Source organism: Rhodnius prolixus, unplaced genomic scaffold, assembly GCF_049639745.1.
Source record: "Rhodnius prolixus isolate KJV_2025 unplaced genomic scaffold, Rpr scaffold_12, whole genome shotgun sequence".
Classification (NCBI taxonomy): domain Eukaryota; kingdom Metazoa; phylum Arthropoda; class Insecta; order Hemiptera; family Reduviidae; genus Rhodnius; species Rhodnius prolixus.
Genome location: NW_027411635.1, coordinates 9738336 through 9756254, shown reverse-complemented (window position 1 = coordinate 9756254; position 17919 = coordinate 9738336). Strand labels below are relative to the sequence as shown.

Sequence of the window (17919 nt, the reverse complement as noted above, 5' to 3'; positions counted from 1 at the left end):
GTAAATATAATTAAACAGAATAGATGTGTAGATAAGAGCTCTAGGTTATTAGATAATATGTAGATTAGAAAAAAAACATTGATGTGAAGAAAAATATTTCGCTAAAAATAAAGTTTTTATAACTTAAAAAAACTAGTACGTTTTGCTAAAGTAAGTATGACAAAGGCCCAGAGCAGCACCCCTATGTGAATGAACAACAGCCCCTCATAGTCACCTCGTCAGCTATTTGCGTGTGAATCAATAAACAAAGTGGATCAAATAGGAAACAAGGTCATGATAAAGTTCTAAATCAATGGCAATATAGTCGACATAATCCAGGCGCCCCGCAATCTGTTATTAGTATATCTGCTTGGATGCATTGAAAAACCCAGTCTATTACCAAGCATAATGCATAATGGCATATTATACAATGCCGTGCAATAAAACACTAGGAAAGCCAAGGTAGCCGAGATCTACAATTAGAACTATAGGTAACTGAAGAAGACTATATCCCATTATTTGGATTGAATTGGGCAAATCAACTGAAGTGGCACATTCTCCATAAAAATTATTTTTCTTTGTTTACTAAAATTAAGTTATCTCTTATGTAACACTTGGTACAAAAACTCTCTTCGCGATTATTTATATTGGTACCAATTCTCGTGACAATAACGCTTTAAGATGGAAGAAGAATCACTGATTATGAAAGTGCTGTTGAAGAACTTAATAAGAAATGATAGTTTGATGGATAGTAACGAGAGAACACTGTACGGAGGCTGGCAGCGCACCGAAAAAAGCTCTGGGTGCCGCCAATGTTTTTAAATGCTGTTTATTAAACAGGGTGATCCATTTAAAATGCACCAATCGCTAATAACTTTTTAGAAAAGCGGAATTTCTAAAAAACCCACGAAGTAAACTATGTTTTTTTGGATCTAGTTTTCAAATTTTCCACCCCCAATGCTGTAACTTCATTTTTGGCGGAGTTACGGCCAAAAAGCCGATTGAGGTTTCATGAGGACCACTGGTTTTTACAATGATCATGAAAACTACGTAAAAAAAACTGTGAAAAATGACGTTAACCCCGTTTCGATATCCCTAATAAATATTAGTTGAGATATTTAAGATTGCCAGAGTGTTGGTCTAGTGGTCAAGAGCGTGGTTTTGTAAGTGGGAGATCCCCAATTCGAATCCCGCGTATGACTACACTTCATTAAAAAAAGTATTATGATTTTTTAAGTAATAAGAATAACTGCATACGCGGGATTCGAACTAGGGGGATCTCCCACTTACAAAGCCACGCTCTTGACCACTAGACCAACACTCTGGCAAGATATTCGTACCGTAATCATAGCGTCAAGAAGTCTTGCATACTGGGTGCATTAAAATGATGTGATGATTGCTTTTATTTGATGATAAAACAAAATTTATCCTGATATACCCACAACCATTACATTACACTAAATTTTTTTGCGTCACAAATAACATTTTTTGCAGTCAAAGGACCTCCCAAAACGTGTATTTCTGGTGGAAAATTAATATAGAAAACCGTTCGCGAATAGATAAAGTTGGAACTTTGATCTTAAATACAAGTATCTCGACTAATATTAGGGGTATTGAAACGGGGTTAACGTCATTTTTCACAGTTTTTTTATGACAATAATTACTCTGTTGTAAAAACAAGTATACAAAAATAACTTTTGGTACACCAACCGATTACACCAGGCGCCAATTTTACTTCTCACGGCTATGTGCTTTTTATCGGAATATCTCAAAAACAAAAGATGCAAAAAATCTCTAAGTTGGTATTTCGTTTTGATCGTTTCAGCTTTAGCTGAAAAAGGTTCGTGTTAGTGGCGATACCTCTATTTCAATAGTTAAATATTAAGTCACCTTCATTTTGGTTTATTTGTATTCTATATTTAGGTTGGCACTAAAATAGAAAAATAGTATAAGAAAGTGAGAAAACCAGGGTAAGAAGTGAAAAATACGCTTACATTTACTTGCTTGAAGATTATTGAAATAAGAACGTACTCCCAGTATCGCTTCAGCTAATATTTGTTATAAAATTCAAAACGATATTAACACTTGCATTTAAGTGACTTTAAAGGAACTGTTCATTAACTTTTATACGAAAACCATTGTCATCTAATCTAATATTTCATAGAAAACTGGCGCATTGAACATTGCAAGTAGAACTAACTTTTTGTAAAGAGAAATAAATATCTATTGTTATTGCTTAAAGGTCACTGTGTACATTGCATAATTCTTCTTCTTTATATAAATTGCTATAGTTTATATGACTAGCCTATTGTACTTTTAAATCCATCATCCAGAAAATGTACTGCCGCGAGAGTGAAGCCTACTTTTGTGCATTTTTAAGGTCTCGTGACCATGAAAAAAAAAAGTGTTTTTATAAATTGGTCCGTACGCATGAGGTTGTGTTTTTCTAGTCAACGTAAATTTAAAACATATACTTGCAAAAAGCAAATTTACATACAAGCAAACAAAAATTTGGTTTAGTTATCATAGCAACAAGATTAAAAAAAGTTAATCTTTTACTTGCATTTAACATATTTTTCTATAGGTACTAATGAGAAGTTAAGCTTTCTTTTAAATTGCCAAGTGTTACGCTTCTGAAAGGTGTTCTTCTTATTTAAATTTGTGCAACGCTTCTAACACCTGAATATTCATAATTATCACATGTGTGCCCAATTCCAAGGTAGAAGATTGGGCCTGTCCACTATCACTTTAGTTATCACATAAAACCATACATCTAATTCCAAACTTTTGGAACTAGGCGGTTGTGGAGAGCTAATAAATAGTTTATTTTGTAGTTCAAAAAAATCTGTGTTTTATTCAAATTATTTAGCAAATTTGTGAATTAACTAAAGAATAGCACACAGTCCTAAACTCGTTAAACGAAAATCCTTTCTTTTGGAATTGGTACCTAACGCTCATTTAACATCATACACCAATTTCTACTTTTTATTTTATTTTATTATTTATAATGTAAATTATATATTTTTTAATATAGTTCTTAAATAAATTAATTATTAAATTACACGTTTGCAAAAAATCGTACTGGATTTGACGATTCTGATCAGTTATATTCTTATGGTAGGTGAATTCCTTTCATAATGCCGACGCTGTTTTGGGGCCTACTTTTTTGCAATTAATCACAGATTTATGCATCAATTTTTAAAATAACCCCTAGGCATTTTATACCTTTTGAAAGGTAATCGTATGTAGATGTTTTTCCTGAATAGTGCACGGTTTTTTCATATAAAATGTTTTTGAGAAAAATGAAGTCAAAATTTTTTGAAAAAATTAGAAACTTGCTATTTCTTATGTTTGAGCCACAATTTGAAATACTTAATATTATTATTTTGAAATATAAATTGGCTTATTTAAAAGGAAATAATGAGCTAATTGAAATTGCTGCAGCTATAATAGTTTGAGAAATATAGACAACTGTTTGCTGAAAAGTAGTAGCACCTTGAAAAAACATAAAATTAAAAATATCTTCAAAACGGAGCCGAATCGAGCCATAGTTTATATGGAATTTTTTGTTGCAAATGATGCCCAGAATCGCCTTCCGAAGTTACCGTATTCTTATGCTGAACACCCTGTATATAACAAAAACTTTCAGTTTAAAAAGTTTATTATAAGGGTTGATTAAACGACAAGGCGTGGCAATATGATTTACTATAGGACAATTAAATATTCTAGTCCTTCCCATATTACTTCCACATTATAATGGAATTATTCAAATAAATGATGGAATTTGCGTTTCATACGAATTTGTCTTCTCTAAAATAATATAAAGAGAAAGTAGTGTGGTTTTTACACCAATTTGTTTTAGTTATACTGGATCCACAGTCAGATTCTGGCTAATTTGTAAAAATTACTCTTTATATATTCTTGCTACTTTTTTCTTAGGACATCATGTCAACTTTTAAGTACTGTATTGTGAGTTTTTCACCAGAACATTTTGAGACCATTCAAGTTTATATGTTTATATGACATATATGTGAATACAGTAGCTCGAATATGAGAAATCGCAGGAAGGAATAATACCAGCTGTTCACCACCTCACTTAGTCTCTAAGTGTAATGAGCGCTCTTTCAGTTAATGATATAAAAAACACGGGAAGTTTATGGTATAAAATCCTCAGGACAACGCAGCAGGAGGGCCGAAAACATGTCCATTGCAATACTCAAGAGGATAAAAATGAAAAAAATCAATTAAACAATTAGAAATGGGGGAGCAGCAATTTCTATTTGCCCTGGGCACCGCGAATCCTAAGATCGGCCCTGGTGCCCTGTACATCTCCAATGAACTCGTATGTTGAGGCGCCTTCCGAAATGGGGCAAAGCACGAATGTGAAATTAGGGCTTTAGTTTTTATGAACGTAACAATAAAAATATAATAGTATATTGTGAAAAATGTATATGAATCATTAATAACAGTATTACTTTTTATTTGTTAGAAAATATTTTTTTAACAAATTTTAATAACAATAAAAATTAATAATAACTATAATTAAAACGGTTTTATTAGGCAATAAAAAATTATTCTGAAATTATAATTAATAATAATAAAATAATGTTATTGTTACCTAGCAACCTTCTAAATGGTTATAGTTAAATGGCGCCTCCGTTAAAATAACTTGGTTTTATATTGTATTGTTTCATTTGAATTAGACAAACATGAAGTACTTCTATTTGATAGTATTTATTTATCACATAATAATATTAGTGTCTGTATTCGACGTCTATTTTCATTCACCAATCATACATGGTATAAAGCCGATCAAGAATGATATAAAACCGCCGGCAAAAAGACTGGTTCTATTTGTAGGAGATGGCCTTAGAAGTGATGTGTTCTTTGAACATGAATTAAATATGACCAATGCACCCTACTTAAGGTGAGTTAGTTAGTTGAGTAAGGTAGTTTAGTTTGCTAAACAATGGAGTATTTAAAAAAATACATAACGTGGTGAACCACTTCAAGTTTATATTTCTCTTGCGCAATTATCACTATTATACTAAATACATTTCCTTTAAACATTCTGTCAAACAAGTTAGATTGGTGAAGAAGAGTCATCTAATACCTTCTTCGATATACGAAGTGTACGACTGTACATTTTGAATTTTAGCAAAAAGCAACATTTAAAATCAGTCAGCGACTTTTCAGAATCCGGAAACAGAGAATAATTTTTTCTGAAAAAAATGTTTCAAATAACTTGTAATAGGTATGTGTAGAGGTCCAATTATTGTTATTTCAAGTTTTTGAGGTGGTTGATGCTACCATTTTCGATAAAATTAAAAAAAACAAAATGTATTCCAAAAAGTACCATATCCCAAATTTTCTATATCTTAAAATTCTTCAATGTTTTGATGGTTTTTTTCCCCTTTGACTTGCGGTGCCTCCGTTAGTAGAAACTCCCTACGAAATCTGTCCGTGGCTTTTTTCTCCTCTTTCTGACATTTCTTATTGGAACAGAATGTTAGATACTATATTTATCAGATGCGAAAATGGTTCCTTGTGGAATCATTATCATTGTTTACATCGTAGTTACTTTTCATGTCAATCATGTATGTTGTTTCTTTATCTAGTTTCACGTTGAAGTTATCCAGAATGAGTTAAACATCATGTTTTGGCATGTATCAGACTAATGTTACGTTCCAGTTATACAATAGTAAGTGTAATATAGTGCCCTAGGGAAGGGATCTGCTATGCGGGTAGAGTACTGGACTCCCACGCGGAGGGTCCATGGTTCGAATCCAGCTGCTGACCCTTTGGTTTTCTCTTCCTAGGAGCTTCTTACAGCTCACTGTCCGGTGATGGACAGTGTTGTCTGTAACGAGAGAACACTGTCCGGAGGCCGGCAGTGCACTGAAAAAAGCTCCGGGCGCCAATAACCTTAGATGTTGACGCGCCTTAAATAATACAAAAAAATTTAAAAAAAACATAGTGCCTTAACTGATTAATTTCGGTTTCTCTTCACCTGATTACTTGCAGAATTGAATCTTCTACTTTGTGATGTTAAATCATGGAAGCTACTGCTTGTTTCAAGCGGACACAATTTTTAAAAAAGTCAGTAAAGGGCATTTTTTCTGCAGCTGTCATGAAAGAGTAATGAATGAGGAACCATTCCCCAAAGAGCTTTTCTTGATTTTTTGAACCTTTGTTGGTAAAAACTAAACAGAGGGTTGTGAAAAAATGACCTAGCCTCTTTTTTTTTTAGCTGTAGCCAGTAAGATAACGCTCTGTCACACACCATATGAAAAAAAAATTTAGAGGATTTGATGGTGCTCAACTTTTTCCATGCCCAACCTGAAGTCCAAACCTAGCCCCATCTGTTCACCATTTGTTTCCGATCATGACCGAAGCTGAACGTGGAGTGCAGAAGTTTTTTTTTCCAAACCCAAGATAGCAGCTGACAGAAAGATGCCTTACAGCATTAATAACAGGCATATGATTATGAACATTAATTATGCATTCATGATGAGTAATCTAAAAAAAAAAAAGAAAAAAGTAATGTAGAGAAGTTGTCATTTGTTTATCCCCCCCCTTTTTTTAATCATTTAATGTCGCTTTAGCTACTGAAAGCTATAATTTGAAGTGTTGACTATCAATTTTTGATCAATATAGGTCTAAAATCGAAGCAGGAGCACCTTGGGGAATCTCTTACACTCGAGTGCCGACGGAATCTCGTCCCGGGCATGTTGCAATTATTGCTGGCTTTTATGAAGATCCTTCAGCTGTGTTCAAGGTAAGAGTTTTTTGAGTGTGGATTGATGATGGCTTGTTTTGCAGTTGGTGTGGGTATGAAATGAATAAAATGGGGTTTGATCCCAGATCTATTCTAAAGGCCGCTTGCATTGATTGGAGAGGAGTTTTAAATTTCATCATCCAGAAAAGATATGAAAGGCCTGGTTTTTGAGTCAGAGATGATAGTTGACTAACTCAGTTTAGAATTCCTGATCTTAAGATTGTGTTGTATGTTCATAGGGCTGGCAAGAAAACCCTGTGCCTTTTGATTCAGTGTTCAATCAGAGTTATGCAACATTCTCTTGGGGAAGTCCGGATATAGTGCCCATATTCAGCAATGGTAAGTTGTAACATAGTCAGTAATATATTAAGATGAGTTTGCCATGAGTTTTTATTATGGGCCATTAATCAACAGACGAGTTGGAAAGCGGCCTGAAACTCTCAATGATATTGATTACTACACACTGGTCATATCTATGGACTTCTTATTGTTACAGAATACACGAATCCGAAGATCTTCTGGCATAGTTACAGCCGTGAGGAACAAGATTTCTCGGGTAAGAATGAATCAGCACTCTATGTCAATAATTGGGTGTACGAGCAGTTTAAGCATTTTTGGAATCTTACCCATGCAAATAAGACAATCTTGGACATTATTCACCACGATCGTATCATATTATTCTTCCATTTATTGGGTATCGACGTTATTGGACATATAAGAAAGCCTAATTCAGAGTAAGTATAGTATGAATATATAGGTTTCGTGACCGTAAATTGTTCAACTTACGATTCAAGATTCGACGATTCAATAAACAAATTGTTTTGTTTTTAATTTGACCGATTCCTCGCCAATCTTGAATCCTAAGTAAGTATAGTCTTAATAGTAAAAATAGTAAGGCAGAGGTTTGTTAAGTAGTTAGCGTACTGGACTCCCACGCGGAAGTCCCATGTTCGAATCCAGCCGCAGACCCTTAGATTTTCTCTTCCTAGTAGATTCCAGTTCACTGTTCGGTGATGGGCAGTGTTGTCTGAAACGAGAACGCTGTCCGGAGGCCGGCAGTGCACTGAAAAAAGTTTCGGGCGCCAATGACTTAACATTGCTTTTTACTTAAACAAATTGGGATTGTAGTGTCAATTCTCTCAAATTATGAGACCATACAGTAGTCCAAAGCATTGTAGTGCTTACTAAATCTCTAATTGCCTATTTATATTATTACAGATATTATATGGAAGCAATCAGAAATACTGATGAAGTTGTTAAAAATATTACTGAATTGATCGAGGCAACATTTAATGATTCATTGACAGCATATATATTTACGTCAGACCACGGAATGACAGATTGGGGTAGGTGTATTCATTACAGGTGCTTTCTGAAATCAGTTGTTAAGGCGCGCATCTCTTTTTGTAGACAGCCTTGCCTTTTCTTCAGTTTTGTGCTTTTAAATGTGATTATTGATTAGTTAGGGAATTTTTACAGGAACCCATGGAGCTGGATCAAAATCCGAAATTGATACACCAGTCATTGCTTGGGGTTCCGGTATACGAAAGACCAAATGTGGTATGTTCAATGCTTGCGGCCAAAACATTAACCAAGCAGATATTTCTGTATTGATGTCAGTGTTGCTTGGCAATACAATTCCAGTACATTCTACGGTAAGTATTTGATGCAGGTAAAATACTGACGAGAGTGTAGATACATAGAAGGTTATGTAGAAGTATCCAGGAGAGTGTTTCAGTTAATTCTGTCTACAGTCTTCACCACATCCTGGGACATTCCTTCCCAGTAGGCTCTCAGATCTGCCTAGAAACTTAGCCTGAACCTAGGTTATTTCTCATCTGGGATATAGTATTACGAGAGCTGTAGAAGCTGAAGCGTAATCTGCTTGTGCTTTGTGAAGCAGACTGCAAACATCTGCTTTAATTGTTTGTTACTCAGAAAGTCTAGTAACCCTGGGAAAATTTCTAAAGCTAGTAAGGTATCCTGCCCACGACTAAGGTAAACTGAAATTCTTATTTCTAGGGTATACTACCGCTTGATTACTTGGATATGAATCACAGTAACAAGGCACTAGGCTTACTGTTAAATGCACAACAGCTGATCAACCAGTTAAATAAAAAGGAAGAAGATATAAGGAATAGTATGGCCTTCATTTTATTTTCACCTTACAAAGGAATGACTAAGGAGATGCAGGGGTATTTCTTCCAGCTGATTCAAGCCCTGATTAGAGAACAAGACTATTACCAAGCGGTAAGTTTAAGTTGTGCGTTTCACAGTAACGTAAAGGTGTTTTGCTGGTTCTTGTTTATCACAAAACTAAAGCTGACCAGATCCTTTGCTAATTGGGAACTGTGTGGAACACTCAGATACAGACAGCCTGTCTGTCCCCTAAGTTTTTAAGCTCTTCTCTTTGTTTTCAGATTCACAATATAGAAATCCTCATTGATGAAGCATTATTAGGACTTAGATATTACGCCACTTACTTTGAAACATACAAGTTGATCTGCTTAGTGATTACATTTTGGGGATTGAAATGCTTTGTGGCCAGTGAAATCATGCCTTACATGATTTTAAACAACTATAATTTAGGTAAAATAATATATATGTTAGTGCTTGGTTTACGCATAGTAGATCTCACATTTTATTAACTATTAACCATTGAAAATAATTTTTTAAAGAAGATGAGATACATTCGCTGATGCCAGTGCGGCCAGTAAGTTTCCCAAAATTTCTAGGGTGTAACAAAAATTAGCTTTTTGGCTACACCCCTTCCATATTGAAACTATCGAGCTATATACCATTGTAATTTAAGATGCTTAATACTTATGTTTTTTATTCTAGTTTAGGGGGTTAAAAAGTTTTTTCGTCTCTTTAGTGTAATTAGGATGTTATAAAATATTTTAATACTAAAAGTATCAAAAAATGCGGTTTTGGCTGTTTCTTTAGAGAGTATTATAAAATAAGACTTACTAGTTAATTCTTTAACATACAATCTACTGTTATTCACTTCAATCCACCTTTGTGCAATTGTTATTCAATTCCTCTTTGGTATCACGAAGGTCTTTTGGAGAGTATGAATTCAATACAGCGGCCTTCAGTTTCTCTTCCTTAGCTTTTTTTTTTTTTTTTTGGCGCGTCGACTGCTGAGGTCATTAGCGCCACTAATCGTTTTGAGCTTCTCTCTTCTTTGAGCCGCTCGAGCTGGGTCGGCACGTGGTACCCTTCGGGCTTCCACATTCTGCACCTTGCTGAGCAAGGTAGGGTGGAGCCCAGGTATGTTGGAGTATATCCCACTCATCCCCTCTTATCTCATCGATCCAGTCGACGAGGGGTAGAGTGGAATATATTTGTGCCTTCCCTTATCTACATCAACTTTCTCTTCCTTAGTAAAATTTTTACTAATAAGGAATGTTTGGCACACTTCAACCTGATATTATATATAACCTTATATATAATCGACCGGAAGTACGATTTCACCGAATAGATTAGTAATTTTCTTCTGTGGAGTTTTTGGTCAGCATAACTCGAAATCTGAAAATTGCTGGTGGATGATGTATGTTATGTGTATATTTTAAGTGCGACTGTCAGACCCGAAAATAAGCTTATTAATAAATTCAACCTACCGAAAGTGTCACTTTACTGAATTGATTTTTCAGGTTTTGTGATTTCTTTAATCCATATATTTATTGCGTACAAATAGCCTTTTATTTAAACATTTTTACCGGGATATTCGATTAAGAAAATTTCAATTAAAAATTTCAGAACAAATTACGATTTCTAATATTCAACAACGAAGACAAACCCTACTTACAAGTTATTTTCATATCTATGTTCACCGGTGTAAAGTCCATTATTCGAAGTTTTTGTGAAATTTGAGAAGTTTTAAGCATTTTTTAAATCCATCAAATTCAAATCCAATCGGATTTGTTGTAATCTCAGCACATTTGTAATTATTAGCGATTTTATAAAATTTGGAAAAACACAAGATTTCGAATATCTATCGGACGAAGGATTTTTCGAAAAAATTATTACTTGACATTTACATTTAAATTGTAAAATTTATTCTCAGATTTAGCCAGTAGAAATTGTGACACCCTGAGTAAGTTGTAGTCAAATAAAACGCAATTTTTTTTCATCTTTTTCCCTGAGCTTCTCTTTAAAAAACATTAATTCATTCTCAATTAATAAATAACAATTTTTATTTTTTTAGAATCAAGTCGTATGAGAGCAAATTCTATAACCAAACATCTGACCAGCAGAAATGTGGCTCTGGCCGCACTAGTCTTTCTACTATGCTGTAAGTATTACAAGTTGTATGATTATATACCCATTACTGTGTCTGATATTTGTTTTATTTACATCATATTATAATCATTTGTAGAATGTTTATATTGATTCAGTTTACATTCGAGCTGATGTTGTTTAAAGACACGGTTAACTGTCCCTACCCATTGGGAAGTGTCTACTCTCTCTTTAAGCGCAAGTTTTTCTCCCTCCATTTCCTTCACTTGTTCGGGCCACAAAGTGGCAGGGGTTAGTTTTTAGAATCATTGTTTTTTGGTCGCCTTAATTTGGACCTTTTTTGAGGTTCCCTTGGACAGTCGATGGGCAATAAGTCTAACAATAAGTGACGACATGCATGTGGACTAGACCTAGTAGCGAAAATCTGGCGGTTGTTGTAAAGAGACCCCATTATCTACGGTCTCTGAATCGTAACTTAACTGTTTTGAAATGCTGTAGAAACCGATCCTTGATCGAGCACTATAGACTTCGCAGGCGGATCAGCACTGACTTACTCCGCCTAAATGGGTACTTACAAGGGATTGATTCTAATATTCTAATTTCTCTTACTGCCCAACAAATCCTTTTACTCAGTATTTTGGATTAACCTGGAAAAGGGAATTGGGAGCTGTCACTATTTTTCATAGGTAGAGTTCGGACGTAGCTTTAGTGGAGTTTTGCAGTGTAGCCAGATCAGATTCTAAAAAGTTTTTAGTTTACTAAGTTTTTTAGCTCGGAGATCGGTGAGTAACATCACCTCTTTCCTACTTGTTTTCTTTTTTTTTTTTTTTGTTTAGAAATAGCCAGCTAACCATGTATTAGGCTCTACCATTTCTACATCAAAGCATTAGTATTTGTACATTTAAAATTTTTAATTAACAGATTCCCGAAATGCCGTTTATGATGGGTTTTTTAAGAACCAATCACCAGTATTAAATTTTGTTGAAACTTCTGATGAAGAAGTCACCTTTCCTTTGGAATAATGCAGTTTAGTCCGAAACATGACTAATGATTTATATGTGCATATTGCAGATTACATCATGCCGTTGACGTTCTTGCTGTACATTGCTTTGCCGCTGCCATTGTACTACTTGGCCTTCACGCAATACCGTGTGGATAGAGCTATACAGCTTATAATCAGTTCTAGAAAAACTGTAATACAGACATTGACTATATTAGCCGCCCTACAATTGATTGTAAGTAGCCTTTTTTTTCCTTTTGATTGTGAATAGCCTTTTTTCCTTTTTTTTAAGCCCTTGCTTTATTAAAGCTAGCCTAAGGATTCCACCAATTCTTAACATACGGAAGGAATAAGCGAAGTAGTTAGGCTAGACCCCAAAAGTCCCAGGTTTGAATCCAGCTGGCTGCCCTTAGCTTGTCTCCTTCTATCTATCAGCTTCTACAAATGGTTAACAGTAATGAGAAGAGACTTTCTGGAGGCTGGCAGTGTACTAAACAGGCTTCAGGTGCCAATAACCTCAGATCTTAACGTGCTTACATTTGCATATATTCCCTAACATCTTTATAAACTGTCACAGAATGCAGCTTTCAGCCTGCAAGTGCCAAAGTCGAACTGTTTTAAAATCTTCTTTATCATTAGTGGACTAGGCAAATTTAAAAAAGAATTGCGTTTTTCATTATCACATTCTTAATTTCGCTCAGCTTAATATGAAATTTATCTAAAACCCAATTTATATTACACTTTAGCCTTCTAAACTTATGTGGACTACTAGAATGTAACGCTATGCTACAAAGTAACCATTCTCTCAATGTGCACCTTTCTTAATTTTCCTCTAACAGTTAGGCTCCTAAACATCTTGTGTTTTCAACAATTCGGCCTTCAGAACTAACTAAAGGTAGTTTGTTAGATAACCAACTACAATACTAAAGTGAGCCCTTGAACATTTTATTAAGAGGTGATAACAGACTGTGAACGTGATCTTAGTTCTTTCTCAAAACAAAAGTAGTCTTACATTGATGTCTCTCTTTTGCTAGAACTCTTAAAAACCAGAATCAGATTAAGATCAAACTAAGATTAAGGAAACATCTTAGTCATCATGAATGAACTGTCTGGTACCATTTAAGTAATTTGCTTTTTTTTCATAGGCATGGAGTTTCTTTTATCGATGGGTGCTCTCCTTGTCAATATTAGTGTTTAACTTCTGGCCTTATTTGTCCACACGTGAAGCATTTATTGACTTGCCTATCAAGAGGTTGTGGTCAATTTCATGTATTCTACTGGCCATTTTCCCCTTATTGCCAACCGTTGGAGAAATCACCAGAATTAGCGATGTGTAGGTATTTGCAGAGAATCACTGCATTAAACCCTTCTTCTAGGATTAATATTTATAACCTTATGTTCTTGTCTTTTTCTAGCGCCCTAGCTTGTTTATTATGGTTTTCGGTTGGCATTACTTGGATATCCTACATATTCCGCAATAACTATAACTTGCCGAAGGATTATGGCTTGATAATCAAATGTATCCTTGTTATACCAGTTATGATTAATATTATAATGATCGACTTCAGCTTCAACACTGGCGTTGGACTCATGTTGGGTAATCAGATAGCTTCGTACTTCTTTTTAGGTAAGTGCACCTATTCATGTACTTTTAATGCCAGAAGCATACTTCCAGTGTGACACTATTTGGATCATTTTAGCCAGGCTAACGATCTATCTAATATTAGATAATATTAACTGTATTAATTTAACTATATCTAATATTTTTTAAAAAAGTTCTGTTTTGGATGTTCCAGTCATTTATTCATTGCTCATGTTTTGTGGACCCAACAACGTCATTCCGAGATATTTCTCAATTGCATATTCCCTAGGAATAATATTCATCCTTTTTTGTTCCGGATATGAGAGTTTATTCGTAATGGTCTTGAGTTTACATCTTTGTCTATGGATCTGCATTGAAATGTTGATAACCAACTACAATACTAAAGTGAGCCCTTGAACATTTTATTAAGAGCTGATAACAGACTGTGAATGTGATCTTAGTTCTTTCTCAAAAAAAAAGTAGTCTTACATTGATGTCTCTCTTTTGCAGGAACTCTTAAAGACCAGAATCAGCGCATCATCGAACTTGCAGAGCACGATTGGATTTGCGGACTTCAGAAGAAGCTATTTTTATGTATCCTTTTTCTTGGAGATCACGAGACACCCTACTTTGTATTTTAATTTGGGATTCAATTATTTTGTTAAGACCTTTGATTAATAATGATTCTGACAAAGCATTTCACAATCTTAACGTCTTTCCATGGTCTTTTTGAAACCTTTGGCTCTGACTATGCCCCTAAATATCGGGGTGTGACAAACGTCTGACTACTTTTTTAAATTTTTTTATACTCCTAGTAAGAGGAAGTGTTGCTGCGAGCTGTCAAATTTTGGTGGTTGAGCTTTCTTCGTAAATATTAGGTTGGGAAAAAGTTAGGCGGGTTTCAGAGCGTATACTTTAAAATTGTTCAGGTAACTACTCTACTAATTCTTGTTTAGTTTAATCGAAATAAAACCATTAGCATCAGCACGTCTTTGTCAACTGGAACTCAGTGGTGAAGGTTCTACCTACAAGAATGTGATCAGGTGCTTGAAAAGGTCTGAGTATGGTGGGTGAGCAGAACGTACATCTCCAACTCTTCAAGATTGGTTGGTGAAATGGGTGGGTGAGCGTTGTCATTTATTAGGTCGCCGGACCAGTTTAGCTGACCAATATTCCCGAATTTCGTCGATTGGATCCAATATTGCTACCGTGCTTTCACTAGCACAATTGATTTCCGACAAAAAGTTAAAGGGAATCTCACTAAAGTACTAAGCCTAAATAGTGTGGAGTTTCACTGTTGAACTGTTATTAATAGTAACTATGTAAATCTTCCCCGATTTTGATAAAGTTTGGAAGGAAGAAGTGGTTAGAGGGACATTGAAGTACCATCCTGCTCTTACACATACTAAGGGAAAGTATTGCAATTGGGCTGTGTATGCATTTTAATTTCTCTTCCTCTTTCAGGGAAGAGAAGTTTAATTGCAGTTTAATTTTTCTTATCTCTCTTAAGAGGAAGTATTATATTTGCATGTTAATTTCTGTTACAGGAAAGTTCTGTAATCGCAGCTTAATTTCTGTTACTTCCTCTTAAAGGAAGTTTCCTTCTGTATCTTCTTTCCACGACTTTGTACCTCTTCCCCTTAACTTTTGCTTCTGTCTCCATCTTTTTCTCACTAACTTGGTACCACTCCCTTGAAACTTTAGGTATATTTCTCAGAATTCATCTTCTGTAACAACTTTGCTCATATGTGTATCTCTAATGGTACAAACATCTATAAGTTTTACTATTTTCTCAAGAAAAAATAAATAAATAAATAAAAATAAATGGCTATTTACTTACATTTATATTTCACTTTTATCCGAACAGTTTTTGCTAGATTTTTTTTTGTTTTGAGTTCTTTGGAGTCAGCAACTCTAAGCATTCTTTTGTAATATCTCTCCATGGTAGTTTCAGTTCTGCTCAGACACAATATAAAGTTATAGAGAAAATATTGCTTATTCTTAATGGCTAGAAAATCTGTGCAAAAAAAGTGCAACATTACAGAGTAAATAGACTTAAAAAACGTTCGAAAAAGCTGATGTTCTTCATTCATTTTTATAAAAATTGATATCATTTAAGTAATTTTAGTGCATTAAATTTTCATTAATATTTAGAATTTATTAATTAAATGACATTAATCCTTTACTGACCATTTCATTCTTAATCTTTTTTTTTTAATCGCGATCATTTTCTTTTTATCATCTTCACAAATAGATAGACTATTTTATTAACTCTATTCCAATTTATCCTTCTGATTTATCTTGATTATTTTCTTTATTCTGAATAATCATCACGTACTTACGCGTATTTATTTTGTTTTCATATGGTATTTTCCATAACCTAAACCCATATTAAAGTTTTTTTATATAGTTTTTTCGTTTTTCGGCACTGGCAATATTGATAGTCTGAACTCATTTGATTTAGCCTGGGTTCGAGGATTTGTCACCATCTTCTCGCCATATTTAATTACCACTTTGATACTCTTGAAGACTGTAATACCATTTGTTTTGGTAACAGCCGCATTTAGACTGATTGTACTCAAGACTCAAGTAAGTATGATGACAAATCGAAATAAACACACACACTACATATCCCTCACGTTTACTGTTAGTGTTTAAATGGAAGTCAGTCATTACACCAGCCGTATGAATCAACCTATTAAAATGGGGTCAGTACGCAAAGCTGGATATGATTGTTAATTTTATTCATCATATGACGCATGTTTTTCTTATTTCTGGCCGGTTACGGATCTTCATCCATCTTTTCATTTTTTACTACACCATTATTTTTTTAATGTCCATTCAGTGAAGGATTAACCTCTGGATGTTCGATGAAAATTGGAAACCGGTTAGAAAAACAACGCCGTCTATTATTATTCAGTGTTAATAACAACCTTATTATCCAGCATTCATTCAAATTTTTAAACACAATGAATATTTTATTGCCATTTCTGAAATATCCCTGTCTAGATGACTGTTCGTGAGCCACTATCAGTCCTTTTTGCCTTTCTCCTTAGTGTGGAGTGGCCAACTAAACATGTTTGTTTTTATTGAATGGTTTCAGTGTGTTGGTTTAGGTTTACAGAATACCCCAAAACCAAAAGTCGCAGTAACTTAAACTTAGTATTTCGTTTTGGAACTATTGTTGCTTCACATAATTAAATTTTCTGAAATCCGTCAACCGAAGGTGCGGTTTCACTGAATCTATTTTCATTGTTCCAAAGATTTTCTCGAAAATGACTGGTAACAATTTTCTGTAAATTCGCTTTCTATAAACTCCTAAATACTTCTCTTATTTAAAACTTTTATTTTTTTAGTTTTCAGGGAACAACTTTAAGCACCTCTTTAAAAATGCCAAGAACTGTAATTTTTAAAATAATGGCAATGTTATCCTTGCTTTGGACAACTGCGCAAACAAAACAAACTTTTACACAAGACAAACCCTTGTCTCCACTTGCACCAGTTTATATTTACAAGAAAAGAATTAATCTGTGAGATCTCTAACTTTAGTGTTTTCTGTTTCAGTCAAGTGTCCATGGGCTTTTCGTGATTGTATTACTATTCTGCGAAACTCTTGGAATAGAATTCTTACATCGTATACAGAACTATGGAAGTTGGCTAGAGATTGGCAGATCTATTTCACATTTTGTCATTATTCAAGTGACTACTTTAGTTTTAATCGGCCTATACGGTCTCACCAGCATCATAATCCGTCCAACCAACGATGTTAACATACCATACTCGAAGTCCATGTAAGGATCAAAACTTTAAGAATGAAGAAAGAAAAATAAAGACTGTGATTAAACAAACATTATTACAATGTATAAATAATGAAAATTATTTGTAAATCGAACGCTTAAAACAAAATTTTAAAGTTTCATTAACTTTTACTTTAATAACTTTCAAGACTGTACCTAAAGTTACGAAATAAAAATCTGTGATATTATTTTTAGAATACACAACAAAATTGATTTTTTACGTCTAAACTATGTTTCTATTAAAATTAAAAAATATTTTTGTTTAATTTATTTGCGTTATTTATTATATTTTCACGTAACGATTTTTAATGAAAAATATGAGGTTTTATATTGTAAGTTTTTAAGTCAGAGCCAAGGGTTCTCAAGAGTATAAATTTAAGGAAAACAAATTTAATGTGTGTTTGGAGAAAAGTTGATATGAGCATAAAAAATGTTAATTCTCGTTGTGTCTTCTTAGATTTAGCATTTTTTATGCCAACTGTAGAAGTTGAAGCTTGCACTAGCTTCTGAAATATTTCACATGAATAAGGCGAATCCACTT

General features: G+C 34.1%; 1 protein-coding gene across 1 annotated transcript; it reads left to right on the top strand.

Moving 5' to 3' along the window:
* Nucleotides 1-4605: 4605 nt before the first annotated feature.
* LOC141461626 (GPI ethanolamine phosphate transferase 1-like) lies at nucleotides 4606-17645 on the top strand. Its single transcript, XM_074142800.1, has 16 exons — nucleotides 4606-4906; nucleotides 6637-6757; nucleotides 6997-7096; nucleotides 7254-7491; nucleotides 7976-8103; nucleotides 8237-8412; nucleotides 8780-9007; nucleotides 9178-9346; nucleotides 10968-11054; nucleotides 12071-12234; nucleotides 13145-13332; nucleotides 13415-13626; nucleotides 13796-13986; nucleotides 14092-14175; nucleotides 15979-16170; nucleotides 17146-17645. The coding sequence occupies exons 1-16, from the start codon at nucleotides 4689-4691 to the stop codon at nucleotides 17374-17376; spliced, it is 2727 nt and encodes a 908-aa protein (XP_073998901.1). The 5' UTR covers nucleotides 4606-4688; the 3' UTR covers nucleotides 17377-17645.
* The last annotated feature ends 274 nt before the right edge of the window (nucleotides 17646-17919 follow it).